Source organism: Lates calcarifer, linkage group LG11 (genome assembly GCF_001640805.2).
Source record: "Lates calcarifer isolate ASB-BC8 linkage group LG11, TLL_Latcal_v3, whole genome shotgun sequence".
NCBI lineage: Eukaryota > Metazoa > Chordata > Actinopteri > Centropomidae > Lates > Lates calcarifer.
In genome coordinates this window covers 3,303,304-3,329,799 of record NC_066843.1, presented here as the reverse complement: position 1 = coordinate 3,329,799, position 26,496 = coordinate 3,303,304, and the positions used below count along the sequence as shown (strand labels likewise).

At 41.6% G+C, this 26,496-nt stretch overlaps 2 protein-coding genes and 2 pseudogenes across 3 annotated transcripts; 2 read left to right on the top strand and 2 right to left on the bottom strand.

Annotated features, from left to right (window-relative positions):
* Positions 1 to 66: 66 nt before the first annotated feature.
* Positions 67 to 13,343, top strand: coro1a (coronin, actin binding protein, 1A). 2 transcript variants are annotated; one of them, XM_051073718.1, is made up of 11 exons: positions 67 to 185; positions 1,410 to 1,613; positions 2,927 to 3,049; positions 3,193 to 3,322; positions 3,878 to 4,059; positions 4,264 to 4,383; positions 5,237 to 5,341; positions 5,497 to 5,642; positions 6,065 to 6,122; positions 6,214 to 6,429; positions 12,624 to 13,343. In XM_051073718.1, the coding sequence occupies exons 2-11, from the start codon at positions 1,416 to 1,418 to the stop codon at positions 12,714 to 12,716; spliced, it is 1,371 nt and encodes a 456-aa protein (XP_050929675.1). In that variant the 5' UTR covers positions 67 to 185; positions 1,410 to 1,415; the 3' UTR covers positions 12,717 to 13,343. The 2 variants fall into 2 exon arrangements, with proteins under 2 accessions (XP_050929675.1, XP_018527696.1); XM_018672180.2 differs by lacking the exon at positions 12,624 to 13,343 and adding an exon at positions 6,522 to 6,852 and having other exon boundaries at positions 71 to 185.
* LOC108880606 (claudin-4-like) lies at positions 6,801 to 12,487 on the bottom strand (annotated as a pseudogene).
* On the bottom strand, positions 12,779 to 16,435 carry LOC108880604 (claudin-4-like; annotated as a pseudogene).
* Positions 16,436 to 18,530: 2,095 nt separating this feature from the next.
* Positions 18,531 to 26,015, top strand: ppp1caa (protein phosphatase 1, catalytic subunit, alpha isozyme a). The gene is made up of 8 exons (XM_018672209.2): positions 18,531 to 18,715; positions 18,987 to 19,097; positions 23,401 to 23,532; positions 23,780 to 24,010; positions 24,102 to 24,206; positions 24,298 to 24,521; positions 24,807 to 24,941; positions 25,050 to 26,015. Exons 2-8 carry the CDS (start codon positions 19,043 to 19,045, stop codon positions 25,164 to 25,166), a joined length of 999 nt encoding a protein of 332 aa, XP_018527725.1. The 5' UTR covers positions 18,531 to 18,715; positions 18,987 to 19,042; the 3' UTR covers positions 25,167 to 26,015.
* The last annotated feature ends 481 nt before the right edge of the window (positions 26,016 to 26,496 follow it).

Here is a 26,496-nt window from a genome sequence, read left to right as displayed (position 1 = left end):
TTCAACCCCTAAAATGTCACAGGAGACGCCTCCCACTTCCACCTTCATTTGAAACTCTCACTTCCTCCATGTCGTTTTGTGATGTACTTTAACCTACCGTCTTCTCTAAGTCCCCATTCTGGTAGCAGGGTGTTTGGTGCTTCGCCGGAACTCCTTCAGCTGAATTGCCCCCACACGACTCTCAGGTAGGCCTGCAACATCTGTCTGTGGTTTGTCTTGCAGCTCATGTGCACCTGCGAAACATCTTTGAGGATATGGTTTTATATATAACAGATAAATTTCTAATATAACAGGAAAGCAGTGAGTAAAGATAATAAAATGTCATTGATTTGGATCTACCATCTTTGTTCCTTATGTTCCACATGGCCTGACTTTCTCCTGTTTCAAGTTAGTGAATTGTTTCCTACTTTGTACAAGGCAGTGTTTTCCACCACAGCAGAGAGAGAGACAGTGATAGGGAGATTATTGACGTGCATTTAGGCTCCTGATAAAATTACGGCTCACTCTATAAAGGATTATTAAATTAGGTTCAGAGCAGCCAGAGAGGTCTTGTGATGCACATGCAGCAAAACTGTTGTGGGCTTCTGAGTCTGAGCTTAGGCGCGGCTGCAGGTTTCAGGAAGTAAAATCTACAAATGGAGGTAAAACAAAACATATTCAGTGTTTTCTGAGTGGTGGGACTGTTGCTTAACGTTGCACGGTTTGTTCATTTCACAGCTGGTACTGATCGAGCTTCTAAATGGTTTGATCTTAATTCATTCCAGTTTGGTTCCTGCTTTGATAAAGGATGCATTCATTGTGAATTTCTTAACGTGCATGTGAAGGTGTATATTTTAAAGTATGTATAACTGTGGGAAAATGAATGACAGCACAAGTGTGTGACAAATAAGGCATGAGAGAAAGGTTAGTGGTTTTGTTTCTCAGTCTAAAGGATGTGGTTTAACTGACACTTGAGGCGATTTATCGACTTTTAAGAACCGAGTATGTGCAGTCAACTGATGATAAATGACACTGTTTTTTCTGTGTCATCTTCATACTGTTGCACATTTGTCTTCAGCATGCACAATTATCTAAGCAGCACACAGAATCTCAAATTAAAGAGAGAGAAGAGGACAGAGTACCAGTTACAGACAGACTAGAGGAAGCAGTTGTGAAAGCTTTAGCTTCCTCTTTCTTTCTTTTTTTTTTTTGGTTTTTCTCTGTCGTGTCTTTCAGCTGTGTTGTCAGCTTTGTGTCTGTCAGTTTATTTCCACATGAAATCAAAAAGCATAAACAGAAAGGGACATTGGGGAAAATACCAAAGGTCACCAATTCTGATGTAGGGGGTCTTATAATGTCCACTCAAATGTCAGATCTACTACATTCTGTCTGCACACATCTCTTCTCACATTATCTGCTTTTCCTCTCAGTTCACCATGTCTAGGAGGGTTGTGAGGACCAGTAAGTTCCGTCACGTCTTTGGCCAGGCTGTGAAAGCTGACCAATGCTACGATGACATCCGAATCTCCCAGATGACCTGGGACAGCAACTTCTGCTCTGTTAACCCCAAGTTTGTGGCCATGATTGTGGATGCCAGCGGTGGAGGAGCCTTCATGGTGCTGCCCCTGAGCAAGGTGGGTCACAGGAAACTCCCTGAAGAAAGTGGTCTCTGCTGCCTGGCTCTCTGTGTCCTATGACTTCTCATAATACCATTTTTGGTATTATGAACATTTCACATGCAAGTTGATGTGTTTCTTTCTTCTTTTTTTTTTTTAACACCATGCTTACACTTTAAAATTTGAATTCTGCCAGTCACCATCACACTTTCAGCTGAATAAGGAAGTTTGATGCCGACTTTGAGTCTGTCCACACGTCACTCGCTCTGCTGTCGAGAAGTTTTCACCATATTAGGAGTTTGTTGTCAGCTCAGTCAGGGCAGGATGTGGCCTCAACCCGGTTCTTCTGCACTCACTTATGGAGTACCTTAGGTGGTTTGCAACTTCTTTATAGCATTTTATGTGTCTGAAAAAGTGGAAAATTGCGAACCTTGTGGTCTAGTTAATGGCCATCTAAATATCTGAGTCTGTCAAAGCAATTCAGGTCTTAAGAGGTTTCAAAAAGTCTTTTGTTTCATTTACAAAAGTCTTAAATATCTTCTCCTTCCTGCCTCAAGGACATAATACAGTGCTAAAAAGTTTTTGTACGTGCAAATGTATAAAGTAAACGTTGGGATTGTTTTGACGGTAGCTTGTGCTGCTGGAGGCTGCTGTTTCAGTCAGCACCATCAGACCAGCAGCAAACTGTCGATGCTGCTGCTGCCTACAGTGTCTAGGAAGCTCATCAACTGATAATAAGGAAGTGTTGAATTTAGCAAAATGTAAATGAACTTAAAGCATCTATTCTCTCAATCTATTCTTATTATATATTCTTGGTGCTGACAAAATGTTTTAAAAGGTGGTGAGCCACGTTATTCATGAGTTCATCTCACATGTAGTATATTATTCTCAAGGGAAAACTTAGAAAGCAGAGAAATCTACCTTGAAAACATGGAAACTCATCCTGTTTGAGATAAGAATTTGTTGCCAACGTCTGAATCACACAGTGTGCTAGAAAATGTTTAATCAGACTTTTTAAATCAAACAGATACAGGGAGCCATGGGATTTCGTCTTCATGCTCCTCTCTAACCCGGTTACTAGACATTAGGAGTAATTGGAGGCACAGCTGTGGAATTTGTATCAGCTGATGATCAACCTCCTCCTCCCACCTTGGCTAGATCATGTTTTTGTTTTTTTTACCTTCATCCATCACAGTTGTGTGTTTCTTTGCTTCATCTAACCAGTTATTCTTCTTTTCATTCTTTACCTTTTGCAGCTGCCTTGTTTATGAGCACCGTCTGTATGATTTTGGTTTTTGAGAGTTGTACTCAACATCCTTCTTTCTGTGCAGACGGGGCGTATCGACATGTCCTACCCCACTGTGTGCGGCCACACAGGTCCGGTCCTGGACATCGAATTTTGTCCCCACAACGACAACATCATCGCCAGTGGCTCTGAGGACTGCAGTGTCATGGTAATGCTTTACAACACCGCAACAGCAAACATGACTGAATCCTTTTGAAACCACCTTTGAAGCGAGTCAGTTTTCACTCAGGCACGACACGACATATTCTTAGTGTGTAAACTGCATGTCCATGTACCTGTGTCTGTAAATAGATCTGGGAGATCCCGGACAGCGGGCTGACCTCCCCTCTCACAGATCCTGTTGTCAAGCTGGAAGGCCACTCCAAACGTGTTGGCATCCTGAGCTGGCACCCCACCGCCCACAATGTGCTGATGAGTGCAGGTATTAACCCACAGCTTACTCCTGTGCAGAACTGCAGCTTGTGCATTAAGGTGTGATGAATGTATGTTATCTCTCAGATGTTTTGTTGAATGAGACTCACACCCTCGTTGAACAGGAAGTTCTCAGAGCCTCCACCCACTCTCTCTGAGCACTGATCAGCTCTGCATGGACTCCCTGAACCACTAAACCTGTCTGTGTTAGACTGTAAACTTAGAATAATACCACTAACAGCCTGAGATAACATCATGATATTAATAAGAATATTTTTGCCACTGTTCTACAGACAGTATGCAAATAAACATACATCAAAACTCTCTGTAGCCATGGCAGCAATCACTGCTATTGTGTTTGTTGTAAAGAAACCTACAAAGAAAAACATGCCACTGCTTGTGTGTCAGAAAATCTTTTCCAGGAAAGAACACAGAAACTGTGAATGTGCAGGAAAATAAATGTGAAAGCTGTAATTAGTTGGCTTCAGTTTGAGTCATGCCACTTTGTGAAAAATAAAGCAGAATTTTACCATTTTACTATTTTACCCCGGTTGTGTCCGTGCAGGCTGTGATAACGTGGTGATCCTGTGGAACGTGGCCTGTGGGGAGGCGGTGGTGAGGATCGACACCGTACACACCGACCTCATCTACAGCGCCTGCTGGAACAGGGACGGCTCCAAGATTCTCACCTCCTGCAAGGACAAGACCATGCGGATACTGGACCCACGCAAGGGCACCGTCCTCATCGTAGGTTTCCTCCTCTTGCTCTGCTCTGTCACTGCAGGTCATCTGTAGTGACATTTAAATTCTATTATTATACACAAATTCTATTATTTGAGCAGCTGGTTACTGATTAATTTAACTCGATAGATAAAACAGTCAGGACTTCTGAAATAGTCGATAGCTCTGTCTGTAACTCTGACCGCTCTGCTCTGCCTCACACACCAACAGGAGAAGGAGAAGCCTCATGAGGGCTCCAGGCCTGTCAGGGCGGTGTTCGTGTCCGACGGCAAGATCCTCAGTACCGGCTTCAGTCGCATGAGTGAGAGGCAGGTGGCGCTGTGGGATCCGGTGAGTGTCAACAAGATGTTTTTTTCTAAATCTCAGTGTTTCTCTACAAGTTTCAGTACTAACAGTGCTGCAAGCAGAAAGAAAGACATCGTTAGTTATTGTTTATTCAAAGTTTAACACTCAAAAACTGAGCTGATCTGCCTCCTGGGACTGTGTGGGTGTCTGATCAGATTTGACTAACAGTGGCTTGGCAATATGAGCAACAACTGTCATCGCATTTTGATTCAAGCATTGCTAAATTCTGACTGATGTCCAGAAATGTCATCATGTTGAGTCCCGCCCACAAAGACCAAAGCAAACAAAAAGGAAAACTCTCACATGAGATACTTTAATTCAGACTGTGGCAGAAAAGTGTGTTTCTGTAGAATAAAACATCCCCTCCAGACGTGTTATAAAATGTATAAAAATACTCACATGTCCTCTCAGTCTGAGCACAGAGAAAGCTTCCTCCTCCAGCAGATGGATGTGAAAACAGCCCTCTAGTGTCAAACTCTGCACATACATCATTCTGCACAGTGAAGCTCAAACATCCAAGTCAAGTAGCAATTAGCAAAGTTATTTTTTGGAGTGGAGAGGGACTTTAAATCACAGACATTATGTCAGTATCTTGACAGGTGTACTTTGTGGCTGCATTTAAACTGTTATTTGTTACCAGGGAGTTACTCACTGTATTTACAACACTTCTCTTTCTCAACAGTCATATTTCAGCATTGAGGGCGGTGCTGCTCTGCAATATCCCACATCAAGCTCAAATAAATAAATCCTCAGCTTACCTGCAGGCTGCACAGGCAGGAGATATTACATCAGATATGATAAAATGTCTAATTCTGTGTATCTGAACTTCTGTTAACAGAACAACTTTAAAGAGCCGCTGACCCTGCAGGAACTGGACACCAGTAGCGGCGTCCTTCTGCCATTTTTTGACCCAGACACTGGCATCGTCTACCTCTGTGGCAAGGTGAGCTTTAGATGTTGAAATGACGCTCTCTCTCTCTGTCTGCCTGCCTGTCTGTCCGTCTGCCTGTCTGTCCGTCTGCCTGTCTGTCCGTCTGTCTGTCTCGCCCACACGGACGCCCACATGCAGCTGACTTGTTTGTCACATCTTCGTCACAGGGGGACAGCAGTATCCGTTACTTTGAGGTGACAGATGAAGCTCCTTATGTCCACTACCTCTCCATGTACAGCAGCAAGGAGAGCCAGAAGGGAATGGGGTACATGCCCAAGAGAGGCCTGGAAGTCAACAAATGTGAAATCGCGAGGTACTGACACTTTTTTTTTTTTATAAAAACAAAAGTAGCTCAGTGTTTTTAGTCACATGAACAGTTTGTGGTGAGGTGGTCAGATGAATTTCTATGAGATCTTGTGCAGTTCATGTCCTCTGTCACCTTAATGTTTCATCTAGCGCCATCATCAGGTTGAATTGTGCAGTGTTTAATGTTTATGATCAAACACCTACAAAGTTAATCAGGCAAAACTAGGCTGACTCCCATCAGCCCCAGCTGTACTTTGTGTGCTAGTGCTAATTAGCAAATGTTAGCATGCTAATACCCCTCAGAGCTGCCTGCATGGCCGTGGATACGTACCCTTGTTTACAGTGTCTGATATTTTGAATGTGAAATTTCTCCACTTCCTCTAAAACCAGCTTGAACCTGAGCACATAAACAAATATTTCTTCTTCCAGGTTCTACAAACTCCATGAGAGGAAATGTGAGCCTATAGTCATGACGGTGCCACGTAAGGTAAAGTTTTAACAAATCAAACTGTCAGAGTTTGTGGGTCAAAGGTTCATTTCTGTCTTTAACTCACTCTTTTCCTTCTCGGCTCGTATAGTCTGACCTGTTCCAGGAGGATCTGTACCCGGACACCATCGGCCCCGAGCCCTCGGTGGAAGCTGATGAGTGGTTTCAAGGAAAGGAAGCCCAGCCTATCCTGATATCTCTAAAGGACGGGTTTGTAGCAACCACCAAAGCCAAGGAGTTCAAAGTTCACAAGAGTCTCCTGAAGACCACGACTGCTTCTGCTGGTAGTCAACAGGACAGCAGTGGGGTGAGACATTTAAAACTACCTGGGTTTAAGTATTAACCAACTCTACAGTCAGACTCCATCAGATCCTAACTCTGTCTCTGTCTGTTCCTCAGGAGGTTCAGTCCTTGAGGAATGAGGTGAAGGACCTCAAAGCAGCGATAGAGGAGCTGACCAAGCGTGTGAGAGAGCTGGAGAGCAAGCATTAAACTAGAAGCAAGAAAAAGAAATCACGAGCAGAAGAGAGAAGCAGAGGAGCAAAGAAAGACAATGACAGGGAGAAAACAGTTGTTAACTTCTGATTGCAGCGACACAAAGGGAGAGGATGAGGCAACAGGTGTTAAACTTTTGCTTGAATTTGTTTATTTGGTTTAATCGATTTTGAAAAATTCCTATTTTAATATATGCTTTTAGTTTGAAAATAAAGTCTTCTGTGTTTCAACAATACATTTTGACTTTTTTTTTAAACAACATGAAACACACATTTGAATTTGACAGCTTTTTCTGACAGGTGTATATTAAAAAAACAGACAAGACATACAACAGAGGCAGAGTGGTTGATCCAGACTGTGTACAATATGAACCACTAGTGCATCTAAAAAGCTCTTTTACCTTTTAATCTCGAGCTCAGAGTTTAGATTATCAGATCATGAAACATGTTTCATGAGAATGAAACAGCTTTGTAGCTAGGATATTGTATATGTCAAAGCAGCAACCCAAATAAAAGCTTTTTAATTCGAAGATCACAAACTGTTGTAAGTTTGATGTTTAATTTACAGCCTGTAGATCATTTGTCTGCCGTTTACATCCTCATAGCTTATGAATAACCCAGCACCCAATAGTAAAACAGATTTAAAATGAAACATCACCAACATTACTTTGAATATGAAAGAAAAAACTGGAGCCATTTATCATCAGAATTCAATATTTACAGACTTTTATGTTTTCTTTCTAAAACAACTCCTGGTGTCGTCTATTTTGTTTCTTTCACCTGACTAAATCACCCTCCCTCCCTTTCTCTCAAACTGCAGTCCCTTCGATAAAGGTACTACACGTAGTTTTTGCTAGGGGCAGAGCTGTTGCTGTAGTACTAGTTCCCCCTGAGCTGCCAGAGTTGGGTCTGCTGAAGCAGCACAGCAGACCTCCACCCAGAAGGAGCAGCACGCCGGCCGCCCAACCGATGAAGATACACGCTCCCAGCTCCTTCTTCTGAGTCTGGGAGACAAGGGGATTGTTGAAGTCTCGCACCACGATGTGTGCGGACCAGCTGACAGGGGATGATCACCAGGAGGCCGGCGAGCAGCAGGCCCACCCCGGCCACCAGGCTGATCTTGGGCTTGGCGTCCTCGTTCTGTACGCAGGTGGTGAACAGGATGAGGAGGCTGAGGCAGCTGACAATGCTGGCGATGATGGTCATGGTGCGGGCGGCCTTTAGGTCACTGGGCAACACCAGCAGGGAGTCGTAGTTCTTGCACTGCTGCTGGCCGGTGCTCTGCACCACACAGTTCATCCACAGGCCCTCCTGACTGCTCTACTCACACACACACACACACACACACACACACACACACACACACACACACACACACACACACACACACACACAGAAAGATGTCAGTCATTTATGTAACTTGTACTTTTTGTATTTCTATTTGATGCTATTTGATGCTTCTACACTTCACATATTGTACTTTTTAGTTTATACTCTGCTATATTCATCTCACAGCTTCAATTACAAACAAATTCAGATTCAAAAAATATCTAATGAGCTTCTAAAATATGATGAGTGTTCTTATATTGCAGTATTACTGCTTTTACTTAAGCAACTTTATGTCTTTCTTCACATTCATGACAAGAGTTTGTTCAGGTTTTCTTTACCTGTGCAGTAACAATGTTGGATTCTGTGAAAGAAGAGACTTTCCATCGAGGGACGACACAGCACATCATGATCCCGAGCATGCCGAGGACTCCGAAAGTAAAACATGCAATCTGAACTCCTTCTGATCCCATTCTGGAAAAGACAAGATGGAGAGAAAAACAGGGGTTTGAGAGAAGTCATTAGGGAAGTTGTTTAAACTGCTTTCACTAAATTCTCACTGTTTTTTTTTGTAAGTGCCATTTTTTCTTTTCTTTTTTCTTTTGTTGGTCTAAAGATTTGAGATTCCATCTATTTTCTTTCCCACGTCTGTGCTAAATATTGTTTTTATTCGTTTGTTTTTGCCTCATTGCTCAGGTGTGTACCTAGTCTTTTTAAAGTCCAGTTTTAATTCCTAGCACTCCCTCTTCTGGTCACAGAGAAGGAGCTGCTGAATCTCTTCCACTGATCTAAGACATCAGAGTCATTTATCTGCTGTAACTGTTACTGTTGCTGAACATAACTGAACAGAGACAAACACCCGTTCCGTCTGACAGGTCTTCACAGGATAATGCCACCTGGAGCAACATTTTTAAAACAAATTCAAGTCCTGACAGGCCCGGGCCTCCCAGACCTCCACCCAGGATCACCTGAGCCACTCCTTCACATGTTCTTAAATCTCAAAAATTCTTAAAAATCTCTGCATCCAAAAACTGAAACAAAAATTATTAAAGAATAAAACAAAGAAATGTTTACTTATAAATTAAATTGACAGAAATAAAATAATACAATACATAAAACAATAAATTTCAAATGTTATTTTTTTAAATGCTGTGAATAATCTTATTTTATACAATAAATCCCTTCCCTTCATTCTTCACTCATACAGACAAACAGAATAATCCTTCACCACCTGAAAACACCAAGTGGAGCACATTTTGTAGCTAAAAAATATTTGTATTAAATGTGTTATACATCAAATCCGATGAAATAACAAAGAAAGTGGCAATAACCCAGACAGTTGGGACAGCACAGTAACTTGCTCTGGATTTAGACCAGGACAAAAATATCTTACTTTTAAGAATATGTGGGGGGCGCTGTTGAGCAAGCTATGGAACAGACGGTTTGTTGCTATTAAGTATTATTTTCAGCACATTTCATTTAGTGAAGTTACTGAAGCAGCGAGGCTTTCCCGCCCATTGATTCACCAAAAGGTTCATTACCCAAAGCTTCATTCACTGTGCTCACCAGCGACCATCTATTGGCCAAAGTAATGTGAAGCAGCCAAAATCCCTCATGAACCTTTTAGTATCAAGGACAGTACATCCCTGCTATCCCTTCAGTACTACTGTGTTTGAGCAATGTCATTGACTCATTATGGTTATTATTCATAAAGATAAATATTTGTTGTTGTTTGTTGCTAAAAATAAACAAAGATGAAAGAAATGATATGTGAATTTGTGTGTTACAGTGCAGATACACTGCTTGGGGGGGATATAGTGCTTTTAGGGGTGGGGGACCACTACTACCACTATTACTACTACACTATTACTACTACTACTACTACTACTACTACTAATAATAATAATAATAATAATAATAATAATAATAATAATAATAGTAACGATGATGATGATGACAAATACTCTGCCAAACTAACTCTCACTAACTCTGCTACACTGATACGCGCGAACCAAACTTCTCCTACAACGACCCACGAGGTACCGGGTGTTTACGACGGTTTTATCCAGAAACCGACACTCCAAACGAACCAGTGACGCGTCCCACTCAGTAGGAGGCCTCGTTTTTCATAGGCCACGTGGTTTTCTGCAAAACGATACAAGCGTCGAAGCGGGTTTCGTCTGGAACGCCCTCGCTCTCGGATACGTCTCGAGGCCTTGGCTTCGTCCACAAGAAGACAAACAACTCTTTGACCGCGCCGCTGCTGGACAGGGCGCACCGATCAACAACGGCTAGATAAACGGCTTGACTATTTCAGTTTTCCCGGTCTATACTGTAAAAACAGCCAAAGCTCGCGCTGCATTCATTGATATCAGACGACAGCTCCGTGGGATGTAGGTGGTGAGGTTTGGTTTTCTGTACCCAGCCCGACTCAGGATCACTTACCAACACTACAGGACGTTGAACAGGTGCTAAATGACTTTTGGTTGAAATAATAGAAGAGATACAGGACTGTGAGTGAACAGTCCCTTTATCACTCTGAGGTATGTAAGTAATTTTTTCACTCACTTAAAAATATTATATTCCAACCTGTTCACTGCCTGCTACTAAAGTAGGTTTACACAAGCTGTACATTAACATTAACCCCTTTGAGATTCCTGCTTTTCTTGAACAGCTATAAATTCCAAAGATCAGTTTGGAAGCTCAGTCCCTTGTGGACGACAGAATATCATCTGAAGAAATAATACAGGCTATAAACGCTATGCAAAAAAGTTAAACACCCAGTCCAGATGGATTCCCAATAGAATTTTATAAGCTCTTCTTATCTAATTTTTCGTTCTGTGTAAACTTTTCAAAGAAATTTTGTCACAAAAAGTACCTCATACAATGACTCAAACTAATATGGTGGTAATGCCTAAAAAAGGTGAAGACCCCCACGACTGTGGCTCATATCAACCAATAAGCCTCCTCTGCTGTGACTGTAAAATTCTCACAAAAGTTCTATCTCACCGCCTAGATACAGTGATTCTTGAAATAATAGACCTGGCTCAAACAGGCTTTATACCAGGTAGGCAATCATTCTTTAATATGCACTGTGTATTTAATATATTATACTCCTCGTATTCCAGAGGTTGTAATGCTGAAAAAATGCTGAAAAAAGACCAGGTTGTTATTTATTTACTGTCCTGGAAAAATTTGGCCTTGGCCAGACATTCGTTTCCTGGGTTAAAACAATTTACTCTTCGCCTATGGCCTCAATACGTTCTAACTGGGTAAAGTCAAGTTACTTCCTGCTGCATCGTGGTACGAGGTAGGGTTGCTGTCTGTCACCATTCCTCTTTGATTTACCTATAGAACCTTTAGCTATTGCCAGTGGAGTGACTAGATGTAACCAAACACAAGTTATCGCTTTATGCAGACGACCCTCTAATATATTTATCAAATCCTTTTGAATCCCTCCCTGGCCCTCATCGATATATGACGCTCTTACAGCAAAGCATCAGGCTACAAACTAAATATTTCCAAAAGTACTCTTCTTCCTACCAACCAACCAATGGGATTTTAGCCCTTCTCCTTTTAGCCAAGCCATGGAACTCACCTCCCCCAGAGATTACAGTCTCTGCATCACATGCAATTTGCTTCATTAATGACCAGAAGACATATTCTTCTGCAGTGCAAATCAAATAAGCCTCCATCTTGTAACACCCGGATTAGTATAATGCTCTCTCCGCTGTAGTTAGAGAAACTGAGATACAGTAGAGCTAATTGTCAGGAAGAATTCAACGCAACCTTTTCAGTGTTTGTAACCTTTGGGTGGGTGGGTGCCTATCAAAACCTCCCTTAAAACAGAGACAGAGGCAAAAAGAGAACAGCTTTTCACAGATTCTTTTTTTCGTTTCCACTCTCACAGCTGTTTATTTGTACTTTTCTATGATTTTTTGTCAGTGCCCATAAAAAGGTATTCAACTAATCCTCAACCAATCCCTTCATCCTCCGTCGTTTCAAGCTTTTGCAGAATCATCTCTCCTTTCAGAGCTCAGGCTGTCCATTTGAATAAAAAGTGGATAAAAAGGATGCCTACCTTTTTATTTTGATTAACCGTGGAAACTGAAAAATTGGGTAGAGTGTTTCTCGAGCTTCTTTTCTTCCTTCTTGCCCCTGTGTGTTGTTTTGACTGACTTGCATGTGAAGATATATGATAGATAAGGCATGAGAGATAACTTTGTGGTTTTGTTGCTCACTCTAAAAGATGTGGTTCAACTAACCGACAATGTATTGACCTTTAAGGACACAGTACAGTGTACAGTCAACTGATGTTTTTTCTCTATCATCTTCATACTGTTTACTGTCTTCTACATGCACAATTATCTAAGCAGCACACAGAATCTCAAATTAAAGAGAGAGAAGAGGACAGAGTACCAGTTACAGACAGACTAGAGGAAGCAGTTGTGAAAGCTTTAGCTTCCTCTTTCTTTTTTTTTTTTTTTTTTGGTTTTTCTCTGTCGTGTCTTTCAGCTGTGTTGTCAGCTTTGTGTCTGTCAGTTTATTTCCACATGAAATCAAAAAACATAAACAGAAAGGGACATTGGGGAAAATACCAAAGGTCACCAATTAGTAAGTATTAACCAACTCTACAGTCAGACTCCATCAGATCCTAACTCTGTCTCTGTCTGTTCCTCAGGAGGTTCAGTCCTTGAGGAATGAGGTGAAGGACCTCAAAGCAGCGATAGAGGAGCTGACCAAGCGTGTGAGAGAGCTGGAGAGCAAGCATTAAACTAGAAGCAAGAAAAAGAAATCACAAGCAGAAGAGAGAAGCAGAGGAGCAAAGAAAGACAATGACAGGGAGAAAACAGTTTTAATATATGCTTTTAGTTTGAAAATAAAGTCTTCTGTGTTTCAACAATACATTTTGACTTTTTTTTAAAAAAAACAAACACTTGAAACACACATTTTGAATCAGACCAAATTTTAATCATTTGTACTCATCATCATACAAAATGAGAAACAAAACAAAAAAGCAATAATAAATGTAAAAAAATTAAATGCTATGAAATGACGTGTGGACGTTTAAGACCGTGTCATTAGAGAAGTGCACACAGATGCTCCCTGAGGCTGACTGAGGTGCCTTCAGTTAAAGACTAATTTGACAGCTTTTTCTGACAGTGTATATTAAAAAAACAGACAAGACATACAACAGAGGCAGAGTGGTTGATCCAGACTGTGTACAGTATGAACCACTAGTGCATCTAAAAAGCTCTTTTACCTTTTAATCTCGAGCTCAGAGTTTAGATTATCAGATCATGAAACATGTTTCATGAGAATGAAACAGCTTTGTAGCTAGGATATTGTATATGTCAAAGCAGCAACCCAAATAAAAGCTTTTTAATTCGAAGATCACAAACTGTTGTAAGTTTGATGTTTAATTTACAGCCTGTAGATCATTTGTCTGCCGTTTACATCCTCATAGCTTATGAATAACCCAGCACCCAATAGTAAAACAGATTTAAAATGAAACATCACCAACATTACTTTGAATATGAAAGAAAAAACTGGAGCCATTTATCATCAGAATTCAATATTTACAGACTTTTATGTTTTCTTTCTAAAACAACTCCTGGTGTTGTCTATTTTGTTTCTTCCCAGTCTTTCACCGACTAAATCACCCTCCCTCCCTTTCTCTCAAACTGCAGTCCCTTCGATAAAGGTACTACACGTAGTTTTTGCTAGGGGCAGAGCTGTTGCTGTAGTACTTGGCGGTTCCCCCTGAGCTGCCAGAGTTGGGTCTGCTGAAGCAGCACAGCAGACCTCCACCCAGAAGGAGCAGCACGCCGGCCGCCCAACCGATGAAGATACACGCTCCCAGCTCCTTCTTCTGAGTCTGGGGGACAAGGGGATTGTTGAAGTCTCGCACCACGATGTGTGCAGGACCAGCTGACGGGGATGATCACCAGGAGGCCGGCGAGCAGCAGGCCCACCCCGGCCACCAGGCTGATCTTGGGCTTGGCGTCCTCGTTCTGTACGCAGGTGGTGAAGTCGGCCCCGCAGAACAGGATGAGGAGGCTGAGGCAGCTGAACATGCCGGCGATGATGGTCATGGCGCGGGCGGCCTGCAGGTCACTGGGCAACACCAGCAGGGAGTCATAGTTCTTGCACTGCTGCTGGCCGGTGCTCTGCACCACACAGTTCATCCACAGGCCCTCCTGACTGCTCTACTCACACACACACACACACAGAAAGATGTATTTACATTTAATGCTACTATATACTTGTACTCTACTACAGAGCGACAGATTGTACTTTTTACTCTGATGATGCACTGTTGCAGCTGAACTCAAACAGTGTATTTAATAGTTAAAATCAGCTCCACCTCTTTCACAATAATGAATCAGTGATATGAATCTAAAAACATAATATATAAAAATAATACACTCACAGGGAGACTGTGAGTACTTTTACCAGTCCTACTTTAAGTACATTTTTGCTAATAATACCTACATACTTAAGTTACTTAACTTACTTAAGTTAACTTACTTAATTGACACAATGCAGGACATTTACTTCTATCAGAGTGTTTTTATATTGCTGTATTACTGTATTTTCTTAACCCAGTCATGACAAGAGTTTGTTCAGGTTTTCTTTACCTGTGCAGTAACAATGTTGGATCCTGTGAAAGAAGAGACTTTCCATCGAGGGACGACGCAGCACACGATGGTCCCGATCAGGCCGAGGACTCCGAGGGCCACACACACAATCTGAACTCCTACTGATCCCATTCTGGAAAAGACAAGGTGGAGAGAAAACCAGAGGTATGAGAGCAGTAATTAGGGCAGTTGTCTCTATTCTTTTGACTTAACTCTCACTGTTTATTTTTTGTAAGTGTTTTATTTCTCCTATGAGTCTAACTGGGTCTTTTTAAAGTCCAGTTTTAATTCCTAGCACTCCCTCTTCTGGTCACAGAGAAGGAGCTGCTGAATCTCTTCCACTGATCTAAGACATCAGAGTGTTACTGTTGCTCTGGGATGATTTTTTCTGTGTGTGTGTGTGATCACATAACTGAACAGAGACAAACACCCGTTCCGTCTGACAGGTCTTCACAGGATAATGCCACCTGGAGCAACATTTTTAAAACAAATTCAAGTCCTGACAGGCCCGGGCCTCCCAGACCTCCACCCAGGATCACCTGAGCCACTCCTTCACATGTTCTTACTCCAAAAATCTCTGCATTACTTATCTATTTAAGGATGACTTTGTGATTCATCTTTATACAGATGAAAAAGTTTGGAAAACTGAGGAATAGAAAACGTCTTTGTTAGAGGAAAAACTTTTGATTAAGTCAGAGAAACTTTGGTTCATTAAAAAAATGGAAATTAAATGTTTTAATAGTTTAACTGTCTGTGCTTTGTTTCTGATAAATATTAAGTTTTTATATATGGGAAAACTGAAACAAAAATTATTAAATTAGAAAAAAAACAAGGAAATTTTTATTTATAAATTAAAGTGACAGAAAAAAAAGAAAAACATTTTCAAACGAAACACATGAAACATGCTAATTTTGAGTTCATGTGTTCACTTTTTTATGCTGTAAATAATCTTCTTTTTTGCAATAAATCCCTTCCCTTTGTTCTTCACTCATACAGACAAACATAATAATAATAATCCTTCACCAACAGAGAACACCCAGTGGAGCACATTTTGTAAAATATCTAACCATGCAAAATGTCTTATGTCATACCCCAAGATCACCATTAAACTCTCTTACGCCTCAAATCCGATGAAATAACAAAGAAAGTGGCAATAACCCAGACAGTTGGGACAGCACAGTAACTTGCTCTGGATTTAGACCAGGACAAAAATATCTTACTTTTAAGCATATGCGACCCGCCCCAGATCCCAAACTTTCAGAGCAGATTAAACACTGAAAACTAATCTGATGTGGGTCACTGGATTTAATATCAGATGTTTTTATTTCTGTTCCTTATAGTTCTGTCATTTTATCCTCAATTTTACTGATAGTTTTTACTGTAAACATCCATTTATGCATCTTTTTAAATTAGGTGATGCATGTTAAGTCCTATCAAAACCTCCCTTAAAACAGGGCCACAGGCAAAAAGAGAACAGCTTTTCACTGATTTTTTTTTCTTGTCCACTCTCACAGCTGTTTATTTGTACTTTTCTATGATTTTTTGTCAGTGCCCATAAAAAGGTCTTCAGCTAATCCTCAACCAATCCCTTCATCCTCCGTCATTTCAAGCTTTTGCAGAATCATCTCTCCTTTCAGAGCTCAGGCTGTCCATTTGAATAAAAAGTGGATAAAAAGGATGCCTACCTTTTTTCTGAACCTGATGTGAAAATGGAAAAATTAGGTGCGGTGTCTCTTGAGCTTCTTTCTTCTTTGCCCCTGCGTGTTGTTTTGAAGATGCTGTTTTCTGATATATGAGTGTTGTGTGTGAGAAGATGGGGTATTTGTAGAGGAATGTGAGGTGTAGGGTGGGGCTGAGCTCCTACAGGGGGAGTACATAGGAGGGAAGGACCTCAGGACCAGACTGGACTTGTCCTAGACCTATGTTTCCCTCGCTTTTTCCACCTCAGACCTGCCCACTTAATGCGTCTCTGTGGAAAACCCTCGAAGCCTCCAAGCTTCTAGGAAAAACAAATAAAGTTGCGATGTTTTAGCATCAGTAGTTTTTGTAGTAGTAGTTGATCAAAAACTATACATTGATATTGTTGTGATTACACAGGTGATGATGATGATGATGATGAGTGAATCACTTTGGTTGTATCCATCACAAGTTGCCAGAAAAAGAAAACTGAGTCATCTGGAGGACTGCCCATTTTTTTCTTTCCATGTACCTTGTCTAAAAAAACAAAAAAACCACCAAGGCCTCTGTACCTGCACATCCCAGATCACCCTCCCCTTCTACACCTACCTGTGTCGAAACTGAGATGACGAATCGGAGGAGACTGATTTAGGAAACCGAGACTGAGTGGGTTTAGGTTTTTGTGTAAGCAGGGTTTCATGGATCATGGGAAGGGAAAAAATGAGAAAAAGGGATGTTGTGAAACCAAATATGTGTAGCGTCTATAAACACATTCAGACAGAGTGACACATACACACATAGTTTTGGTTTGAATAACATATGTCCAAAGTCAGATCTTATTTTGGAAGAGGGTTCAGGTTGAGAGGGTTTTATGTTCAGGGCAACACAAACTCACACATATGAAACTTTACAGGAATATTTACTGTATGTAACAGATGTTATACATCAACTGCAGTGTGTTATTATAAGGGTGGACTTAATTGTAGTTCAGTTAGAATTATCCCATATTATTAGCAGTGGGGGGCTATTTTTGTATTTGTATTTTATTTATCAAACACTAAATAAACTCCATTACAAATAAAAATCCTGCAGCTAAACTGTTACTTATGTAATAAGTGATGTAATAAATGATTAATGTCTGAGGCCAGTTGGTATTTAACTTCTGTTGTTTGTACATTGTGACCATCTTCACATATGTCCTTATCACACAGATACATATATTTGGGGATTATTATTTCGACATGTCTGTGTTTCCCACCTCTCCCCTAGACCGAGCTCGGTCATCCCCTGGTTTGGACCCAGTCCCAGCCCATTTGGACTCCTTTTGTGGTCAGGTTCCTGGGGGAATGTGCCAAGTTTGGAATAAATGGAGAGCTCTTGTGATGTGTTTGGCAGAAAATACTGATTCTGAGCAGTTGTGATAACATTTACTCTTTCTTTGCATTTAGGAGTATTTTTCTATTTAACTTATGTGTAACACATAAATCACTGCTGGAAGTTGATTTAGTCATTGTAGTTTACTGGAGTAGGAGAAGCTAATGTTTATGAAAACAGGAGTTGGAGCTTCTCCCAAGAGGTCAGACCATGCTGGCATGCAGGCTACAGTAGCTGCCAAGGGCCTGAGCTTAAAGGGACGTAGCCTGGTGCAGAGCTGCTTTTTAGCTTGATTGTTTTTCTTCAGTTTTTTCATTTTTGCTTTTACTTTTGGTCAAGATGATTTGCGCTATAAATATTCGTCACCTACTCCACTGCTAAAGAAAAAAGAGAGAGAAGGGAAAAAATACTTGGACTTTTGAACAGCTTGAAGACCTTTTTTTGCCCTTTCTGCTCTATCAACCTTACAGTAAGGTTTGTTAATAACACTGAAAACATGATTAGCGAACAACCTCCTGCCAAAAGGTCTGTGCCACATCACAATGAACATTTATATATTAATATATATTTAGATATACATTATTTCTGCTAATTACAAAATCACAAAGATCTGCAGTGCCCTAACTCTTTGGAACAATCTTGTTTAATTTGAGTAGAAGGTTTTTTGTTTTGTTTAGTTTAGGTTTTACATTGCAATTCCAAATGTAAACACTCGGTGGCGTACTATGAGCTGCCATTTAAATTTCCATTGATGCCGTTGGAAACGGCTGGGGGCGGAGTCTAAGACGGACCCAGCACGCGTCCAATCAGATGCGAGAATCGGGTTCTAAATTCTACCACGGACCAATCAGGTTTTGAGAAACGTGTGAAGAGCTCGGTTTGATTCAGCCTCCTACGTTACCGTAGACACCTCGGTAGAAACGGCCCTTTTTTAAAGTTCCTGGGGGAAGAGTGAAGGGACCTGGACAGAGCTCGGGAAAGGGGCCAAGATTGAGCTCACAGGATAAATATTTAAACCGTATTCATCTCGGGAGGACTGGTGTTAAAGTGAAGACAAGATTCGGGGACATTTGATCTGATTGTAAGTTGTGTTAAATAGCTAACGTCAGCCGCGGTTCAGTTGTGCTGCTTGCTAGTTTATATGAGTAGCTTATGTTACTTGGCTAGGAGCTACCTAGCTAGCTTGGTTAGCTCCAGCTCGCAGAGGCTCATTGATTGTTCCAGTCCGCCAACACAGTGCTCGATTAGCTTTGCGAGCCGCTCGTTAGCTAACCGGTGAGACTTAACACGTATATTATGAGTAAATGTTAAAAAATGTCCGTCTCTTCTTCCCTCTGCTCTTGAAATCTAAGGTACAGCACGGAAAACCAAGGTCTCCACTGCTCGAGAACGTCAGAAAATAAAGAAAATGGCGGAGCCGGACAAATTAAACATCGACTCTATAATTCAGCGTCTCTTGGAAGGTGAGGAAGACCAAACCCAATGTGCAGCACTGCACTTCAGTTACATTGCGACATATCTTGATAGTAATAATATGTGTGTTTTATATTCCAGGTAAGTCGGCTAAAGTTAAAGGTAGTCACGTTATGATGTAGTAGCCTACTTCAGACTCGATGGTTGGATTTGGATGAAAGGCTGTGGCCAAAGCAACCCTTCCCTGTTGTTTGATTGGAGAGATAATATTTTAATCATAGCCACTTCTGTTTTCAGTAGAGATGCACTGTTATGGTTTTTCTGTAAATCTGGGGGAAATAGGTGACGTTACATCACTGACACATTTTATGCCAATCACACCTTCTCCCACATTTCTGGCTTTATAATATATATATATATATATGTATATATATTGCTTTCATGCTTGAGCCTTTTCCATGGAGCAGGAGATGCTGGGCTGAATGAGAGAAATCCCCAGTCTAAAAATGCATTATTATTTTTAGTTGGAGGATTTGAGCGAGGCTATTTGCAATACAGCACTGAGGGACTCTTCCTTTGACTTGTAGATGTTTACGTTCATTGACTCTGATTTACTGGGAGAACAGTCCTATAGTCATAGTATTTTCTTCCTTCTTACCCCAGTTGTTGCCCCTTCCCCAAGAGGGCTTCTCGGTTACTTGGGTGGACTGCCCTGTGTTGTTGTTTCTGTTTTGCAGTTGCATTGTTAAGGATCTGATTACAATTTGCAGCCACAACCTTTCCCAGAGTGACTTGTTAATGAGGTGTACAAGCAAAGATGCTTTGATTGGCACATGCTCACTGTAAATACTGTGTGAAACTACTGGTTGACTCTCTATGCTTTTTGAGGATATTAACTGTTTACATTATTTCTTGTTGTTACAAAGCAGTGTCATGTGGTTGTGGTGAAAAAAAAACATCTGCATGTAAGTTTCTTACATAATGGACCATGAAAGTCATTTTTATGTTGTGACTATAAAATATCTAAATTGTAAGCAACAGTGATGTGAAACAGTTTTAAGGCAGGTGTGGAGCGATTGGTGGTCTGTGTTGGCCCTACAAGTCCAACATAAACCATTCCTTAACAGTACATTTTAAATGCCTAGTGTATACAGTGTGTGGAGACAGATTTGTTATGGTTGGAGTCGTGTGTGCATGAGGGAAAACATGTCCGTTTTATCTTCACATCCACATGATGATTGTGTAACAGGAGCCCTGAGGACATCAAACAGAAGCATAAATCTCTTCATACCCAACCATACAGTTCATCTAAAGAGCACAAGAAATAAGGCTGTGACCTCTGTGGTTGTCCTTGTGGGGCTAGGTGCACCAGGCATGGGAGTCATGCCTGCTCTACACATGCTCTTATATACGTTTCCCCTATGGTACTGTTGTATAGAAACATCTTTGTGTGACTGTTTGACAGGAGCAACATCATGTATGTTGCTTAGGGGTCAAAATTCAGTCTTTAGTCCCAGTATGAGAAGATGTTTTGGCTGGTAAATGAGAAATGTTGTGCACAGAGAATTTTAAATGTGACCTTGGCCCTCTGTTTGTTTACGCTCTTAAATATAGGCCCTGTGCAATTGGCCTAAGCTGAGCTGGTGGAAGTGATTGGGATTATTCACAAATATGCATGTGCAGACATTATGCCTCCTTGTAGTTTGACTTTGACTGTGGACCCCGCTGAAGTGTAATACTTAGGCCGTGATAAGGTTTTCAGCCAAACACAGGAGAAGACAAACAAGCCTGATAGTGGCAGTATTTATATCCTCTTATGTAACTCACTTGACCTTTATTTGTCGGCATTTGTGGATTTATTGCTGAGAATAACCACTTGCCAGTTGATATAACTGTTTGGTTCATCTACACTGTTTACGACTGCAGTAGACTTCCAGAAACAGCCCACTGCAGGTGCCGCGTCAAAAGATTGATAAATTATGCCATTTTGGTGGACACCAAGGTAACCCCGCTGCTTGCTGACTGTGTTTCGAGACCAAACCAATTAAACGTGTTTGGATAATGAGCAGTTTCAATTGGATTACTTACGTAGATCTAGAGTGAACTCTGGGAGTGTGTGTTGTTAATAGCATGTCTGGAGAGCGTGACATCACATAAGCCCAGGCAGAACACCCAGCACTGAGTCAGGAGTGCCGCACCAAACCAACTGTTGATTCCAGCACTCCTGACACCCGGACGGCTTTTCTGTCGTGCTGGTCCAGCTCTTTGTTTTCTGTCCCCTGATCAGCACAGTGGAAAGCCTTTTGTCTGAACCCCTCATGATAAGCTCACTGTTGCCCACTGGCTATGTGGCTAACTTTGGAGTAAGCTCTGTCAGGGCTTAGCCCTCTGTAATCCAGGTTTAAAGTGACAAGCAGCACCGCAGTATTTGTACCTACTTTTCACTGTTTAGGGCCTTGCTTTTAGTTTTCGCATCAGGATAGTGCCATTATTCTACATCCATTTGTTGATTTCTACTCTCACCCTCCCTCTCCAAGTGTTCTGCAAGCACTATGAAAACTGGATTAGTTTTACTGAGAAATGTGTCAGCCACATGCTACAGCAATTCACAAGAAGTAAAGTGACCTGTGATTTCTTTCAGTTTTCGGCTTATCACTTCATCAAAAAACATAACCTGTCCCTCTGTTTCCATCTGTATACAAGACAATGTTACTAGTCAGCAATTATTTTAATTGCTAAATTGATGTTCTGTGTTCTAAGACCCTGCCCTGGTTTATCAAGTCAGGTGATCTGTATTCACATGGAAGCTTCTCAACCTGTCCCAGAGAAAACTGTCTGATCAGTCACATAAATGTTTCCTTTGAGACTGATGGGCCTGTCTACACAGTTGTCATTGAAGACTGATGTGTTAATGAAACAGTATTTTGTGCATAGATGTTGAATCTCTCTGTTTCAATGCTGCTCTGGTGGCATTAATTCGTTGTTCACCTTTTGGGTTACAAGAAACTGAGGATTGGCTACATTTAAAACAGGTTTTAGTTAATTGCTCAATAGTTCCCAAAGTAAAAGTGCTGTTAGTTTTCTGTATGTTCAACTGGAATATCTTGTTTATTGTATGGGTAATTATGAGGAGTAACTGTGATCGTTTGTATAGCCTGTCACTTGTATGGTTTGTGCGAGGAGCTGCTTTTGTATAAAGCAGCACATGCACTGTAGGAATGGGGGCGTGATTGATTGTGTCAGTGATACAAACAAACCAGATTCCAAACTCTATCAGAGCAGTCTTGCATAAGGCCACAGTGCCTACAGACTGTCCCACGGCATTATGTCCACACCCTAAGGTTGGCATGTCAATGGGCAAATATTTTGATCTGCATTATGAGCAGCGGTTCTAGTCTGATGTAAATCATTCAAGACTGCCTGTCAGACTACCACCAACGTTCCGTTTTTCCAAGAGGAATTTTTCTGTTGCTGTCATTGACATCGCACTTCTACCTTTTCATTTGAACTGTGACACCACACATTTGCTGTGATGACAAATAATCTGTCAGGAAAATAAATTGGTGTCTTGTTCAAGGCCTTATCATGATTTGTGTTTTGGCTGCAGCTGATGTGAGTGGAAAAGAGTGAAAAAGCATGACAAGGAGAGACTTGACAGACCTGCTGAATTCTTCAGATAGTATCAGTGGAAGTAACAGAATGTTATCTTCAGTTTTACATGAAAAATACAGTTCATATTTTATTTAATCTGATGTTACAACCTGTTTCTTGGCCTTTATTTTTGATGTGAAACAGTGTTATTACAGCTCATGGTGGGCCATTCTTTGTTTCTCAACAGTGCATATTAAGAGAGTCCTAATTACGTGTTTGCAGTGTCTTTGCTGCAGAAGGGGGAAGTGGGTTTCACATCTTTCTCATTGAACATGGTTTGAACTGCCACTTTAGCAGAAGGACTAGCTTTTGAGGCTGACAGTGTCAGAGTACTTTCCACTGGTCAGGTTTTCTCAGAAGTTGCGTCTCTTTGCGTGTTACACAGGCCGGTCTTGTTGTGGTTTGGTAAATATTAAAGGCGAATCTCATGTTCATAGATTTTGATTTTCAAAATTAAATTTCTAAATGATGTGGTTACCTGCGGCAGTGGCTGTTCAGAGTGGACTGTTAACAGAATTTCCCAGCATTTGGCTGGTGGGAGGTGTTAACTTTCCACTCTGGTGATCAGACTCAAAATCCCAGGATCACGTTTCATTGCTGTGCTTTATGTCAGTCTTTCTCACAGCTCAGAACATAGGCGTGTCTTTGTGGTGTCATTGTGTCTCCAATAAAATGTCTGCCCCTTTATCTCCCTGTTTCCAGTCAAGGGTTCTCGGCCAGGCAAGAATGTCCAGCTGACAGAGAGCGAGATCCGCGGCCTTTGCCTCAAGTCCCGCGAAATCTTCCTGAGTCAGCCAATCCTGCTGGAACTAGAGGCTCCCCTCAAAATCTGTGGTGAGTTTTAACAGATGAAGCATCAACACCAAGTGTGAAATATCACCAAGTGTAAGAGGCTGCACTTTAGACTGACTCTGATCCAAGACGACATAGTCATTATGTAAGGTTTTGTTCATGATTAACTAGTTTTCTCATTTCTAATTGCCACTTGTGTCACTTGATAAGTGTGGACTGTGTGTGCAAAAGCAGCTACACCCAGTAGCAGTGTGGTGTTTAAATTGCACTTCTCTGCTGCCCCCTGCAGGTGATGTCCATGGTCAGTACTATGATCTGCTCCGGCTGTTTGAATATGGAGGCTTCCCCCCAGAAAGTAACTACCTGTTCCTGGGTGACTACGTAGACAGAGGGAAGCAGTCGTTGGAGACTATCTGCCTGCTTCTAGCTTACAAGATTAAATATCCAGAGAACTTTTTCCTGCTGCGCGGCAACCATGAATGCGCCTCTATTAATCGTATCTACGGTTTCTATGATGAGTGTAAGTGCACAGAGCCTGTTCACAGACAAAAAACACAAATATGCATTCTTGACCGTTCGCTTAATCCTCATTTCTCCTCCTTCGTTGGTAGGTAAGCGACGGTATAACATTAAACTGTGGAAGACCTTCACAGACTGCTTCAACTGTTTACCTGTGGCTGCCATCGTAGACGAGAAAATCTTCTGCTGTCATGGAGGTAGGCCTCGTTAACAGAAGCCGTAATTATTTCCCACATTGGATGATGAGAACCGGGCTAAATGTTTGCTCTCTGCACGTCCTCTCTCCAGGCCTCTCTCCTGATCTTCAGTCGATGGAGCAGATCCGCAGAGTAATGCGACCCACAGACGTGCCTGACCAGGGTTTGTTGTGTGACCTGCTGTGGGCCGATCCAGACAAAGATGTGCTGGGCTGGGGTGAAAACGACCGTGGTGTCTCCTTCACATTCGGGGCAGATGTGGTGGCCAAATTTTTGCACAAACACGACATGGACCTAATATGCAGGGCGCATCAGGTAATGTTTACTAGTTACTGTGTACAGATTAAAAGCCAGGAGGCTTTGTGCCCCTGCTAACTGAAGCTGTGGGATGTGTTTTTGTCCTCTTTAATTTTTTATGAAAGGGACTTGTGGTACACCAGTAAAGGCTTATGCAATCTGTTACATCAGCTCAGCCATACAATCTACCTTTACTTAGAGAATAATGTGCAGTTTTGATGGCACTGTCAGACAGGCGTTCATTTCACAGTTTCTCTGATGTTATACTGTGTGTGGAATTGACTGTCTCATTTCTGTCCTTAGGTCGTAGAAGATGGTTATGAGTTTTTTGCAAAGAGGCAGCTCGTCACCTTATTCTCAGCTCCCAACTACTGTGGAGAGTTTGACAACGCTGGTGCCATGATGAGTGTGGATGAGACGCTCATGTGCTCCTTCCAGGTGTGTGTGTATATAAAATGACTCTTGTAATGACTCTCTACTCTGAGTCATTACGAGTTAATTATTTATTTCTGTGAAACAAACTGAGAACCTCTTTGTCTCGCTCAGATCCTGAAGCCAGCAGATAAGAAATTGTATCCTTATGGCGGAGGGGGAGGAATGGGATCTGGGAGACCGGTCACCCCGCCGCGAAATTCCGCCAAGGCCGCCAAGGCCAAGAAATAACACCCGCTGGGTCCCCCTCCAACAACCTGCTACCCCCTGTCGGCCCAACACTCTTTTTTCCTCTACCTCCCAAACTTGTTTCTCCCTCGTCACCAAACGGCAACAAAGCAAACAAGTGTCCAGGGTTCAATCATGTTTTTTCTCTCTAAAACTATTTTTAACTGTTTGTTCGGCTGTTTGTGTGTAATTTTTTGTGTGTGAGTGTGTATAAAAAGTGAGAATGATACAGAGGGAATCGCTGAATTCTGTATGTATGTTTTTTTTTTCTTCCTCCTTTACCCTGTGTTCTGTTTTCCTGTCATTTTGTAGAGATGGGCTCTAGCCCACCCGTGACGTAAATTCAAACCTGGGTGCAGGGGAGGAGGGGAAGGGGAAGGGGAAGGGGAAGGGGAAAGGAGGGGGAGGGAGAGAGAGAGAGCGAGAGGAGCCTTAGCTGTTTATGTTAAGGCCCTGCACTGTTTAATGCTAAACACAAGCTTTTGTACATCCTGTTTCAGAGGTCTGTGTATGTCTGTGTGATGGGTGGGGAGGGAGCGGGGGGAGTGGGGTGGGGTCGGGTCATGTTGCACGGTCAAACAGTAACAGCACGTACCACACACTGGGTGCACAGGTGGATATGTGCAGGTGAATCCTCCGAATGAAATGGATTCACAATGAGACGACATGTTTTTTCTCTTCCTTTTGAAAACCAATGATTTGAGAACACAGTCATGGATGTGAAATAGTTCTGCTTCTTCTGTTTTTTTGTAGATACATGAAACCAACATGGTTTGATTTTTCTTTTCTTTTTTCTTTGGTTTTTAGTTCACTGAAAGTTAAGATGAATAAAAAAATAACCATGTTATTTGACTTATGCCATCATGCTGATCACTTTGTGTTTGCCATTGCTTCGTCCTGTCTGTCTGCGACCTTCACCGTGCATCGTGGCTGCTCTCGTCTGTGAGAGTGGGTTGACGTTTTGTAGGCCCAGTTTACATGCAGTTAAAAACAAAAGGGCATTTCACATGTTGCTTCAGTGTGATCTAGCCAAAGATGATGTTGAGAGGAAATTTGTGGATTGTAGGAAAAAGGCCCAAAGCTGGTTTAACAACCAGACATTACCTGTTTTATTAAAAAAGATTAGGAATCTCTTCAATGCCAAATGTTTATTTTTTTCAAATGATTGTTGGATGTATATGAAATCTGAGTAGTAAGTGAATTTTAGCAGGAGGGTGGACAGAGACAGAGTGAGCTGCTGTTGCTCACAGCCTCACCAATGTAATGGGAGATCTGAGGGCTCACACCGCTCTGTATAATCCAACATCACCATGTGCAGTTAATATTTTCCACA

What these genes read in the sequence shown, in the direction of transcription:
- coro1a (XM_051073718.1), top strand. Translation starts at nt 1,416, where the DNA reads ATGTCTAGGAGGGTTGTGAGGACCAGTAAGTTCCGTCACGTCTTTGGC. An exon ending in CTGAGGACTGCAGTGTCATG is followed by an intron (nt 3,050 to 3,192) that starts GTAATGCTTTAC and finishes GTCTGTAAATAG; the next exon opens with ATCTGGGAGATCCCGGACAG. An exon ending in GCAAGGGCACCGTCCTCATC is followed by an intron (nt 4,060 to 4,263) that starts GTAGGTTTCCTC and finishes ACACACCAACAG; the next exon opens with GAGAAGGAGAAGCCTCATGA.
- ppp1caa (XM_018672209.2), top strand. Translation starts at nt 19,043, where the DNA reads ATGGCGGAGCCGGACAAATTAAACATCGACTCTATAATTCAGCGTCTC. An exon ending in AATTCAGCGTCTCTTGGAAG is followed by an intron (nt 19,098 to 23,400) that starts GTGAGGAAGACC and finishes CCCTGTTTCCAG; the next exon opens with TCAAGGGTTCTCGGCCAGGC. An exon ending in CTACGGTTTCTATGATGAGT is followed by an intron (nt 24,011 to 24,101) that starts GTAAGTGCACAG and finishes CTTCGTTGGTAG; the next exon opens with GTAAGCGACGGTATAACATT.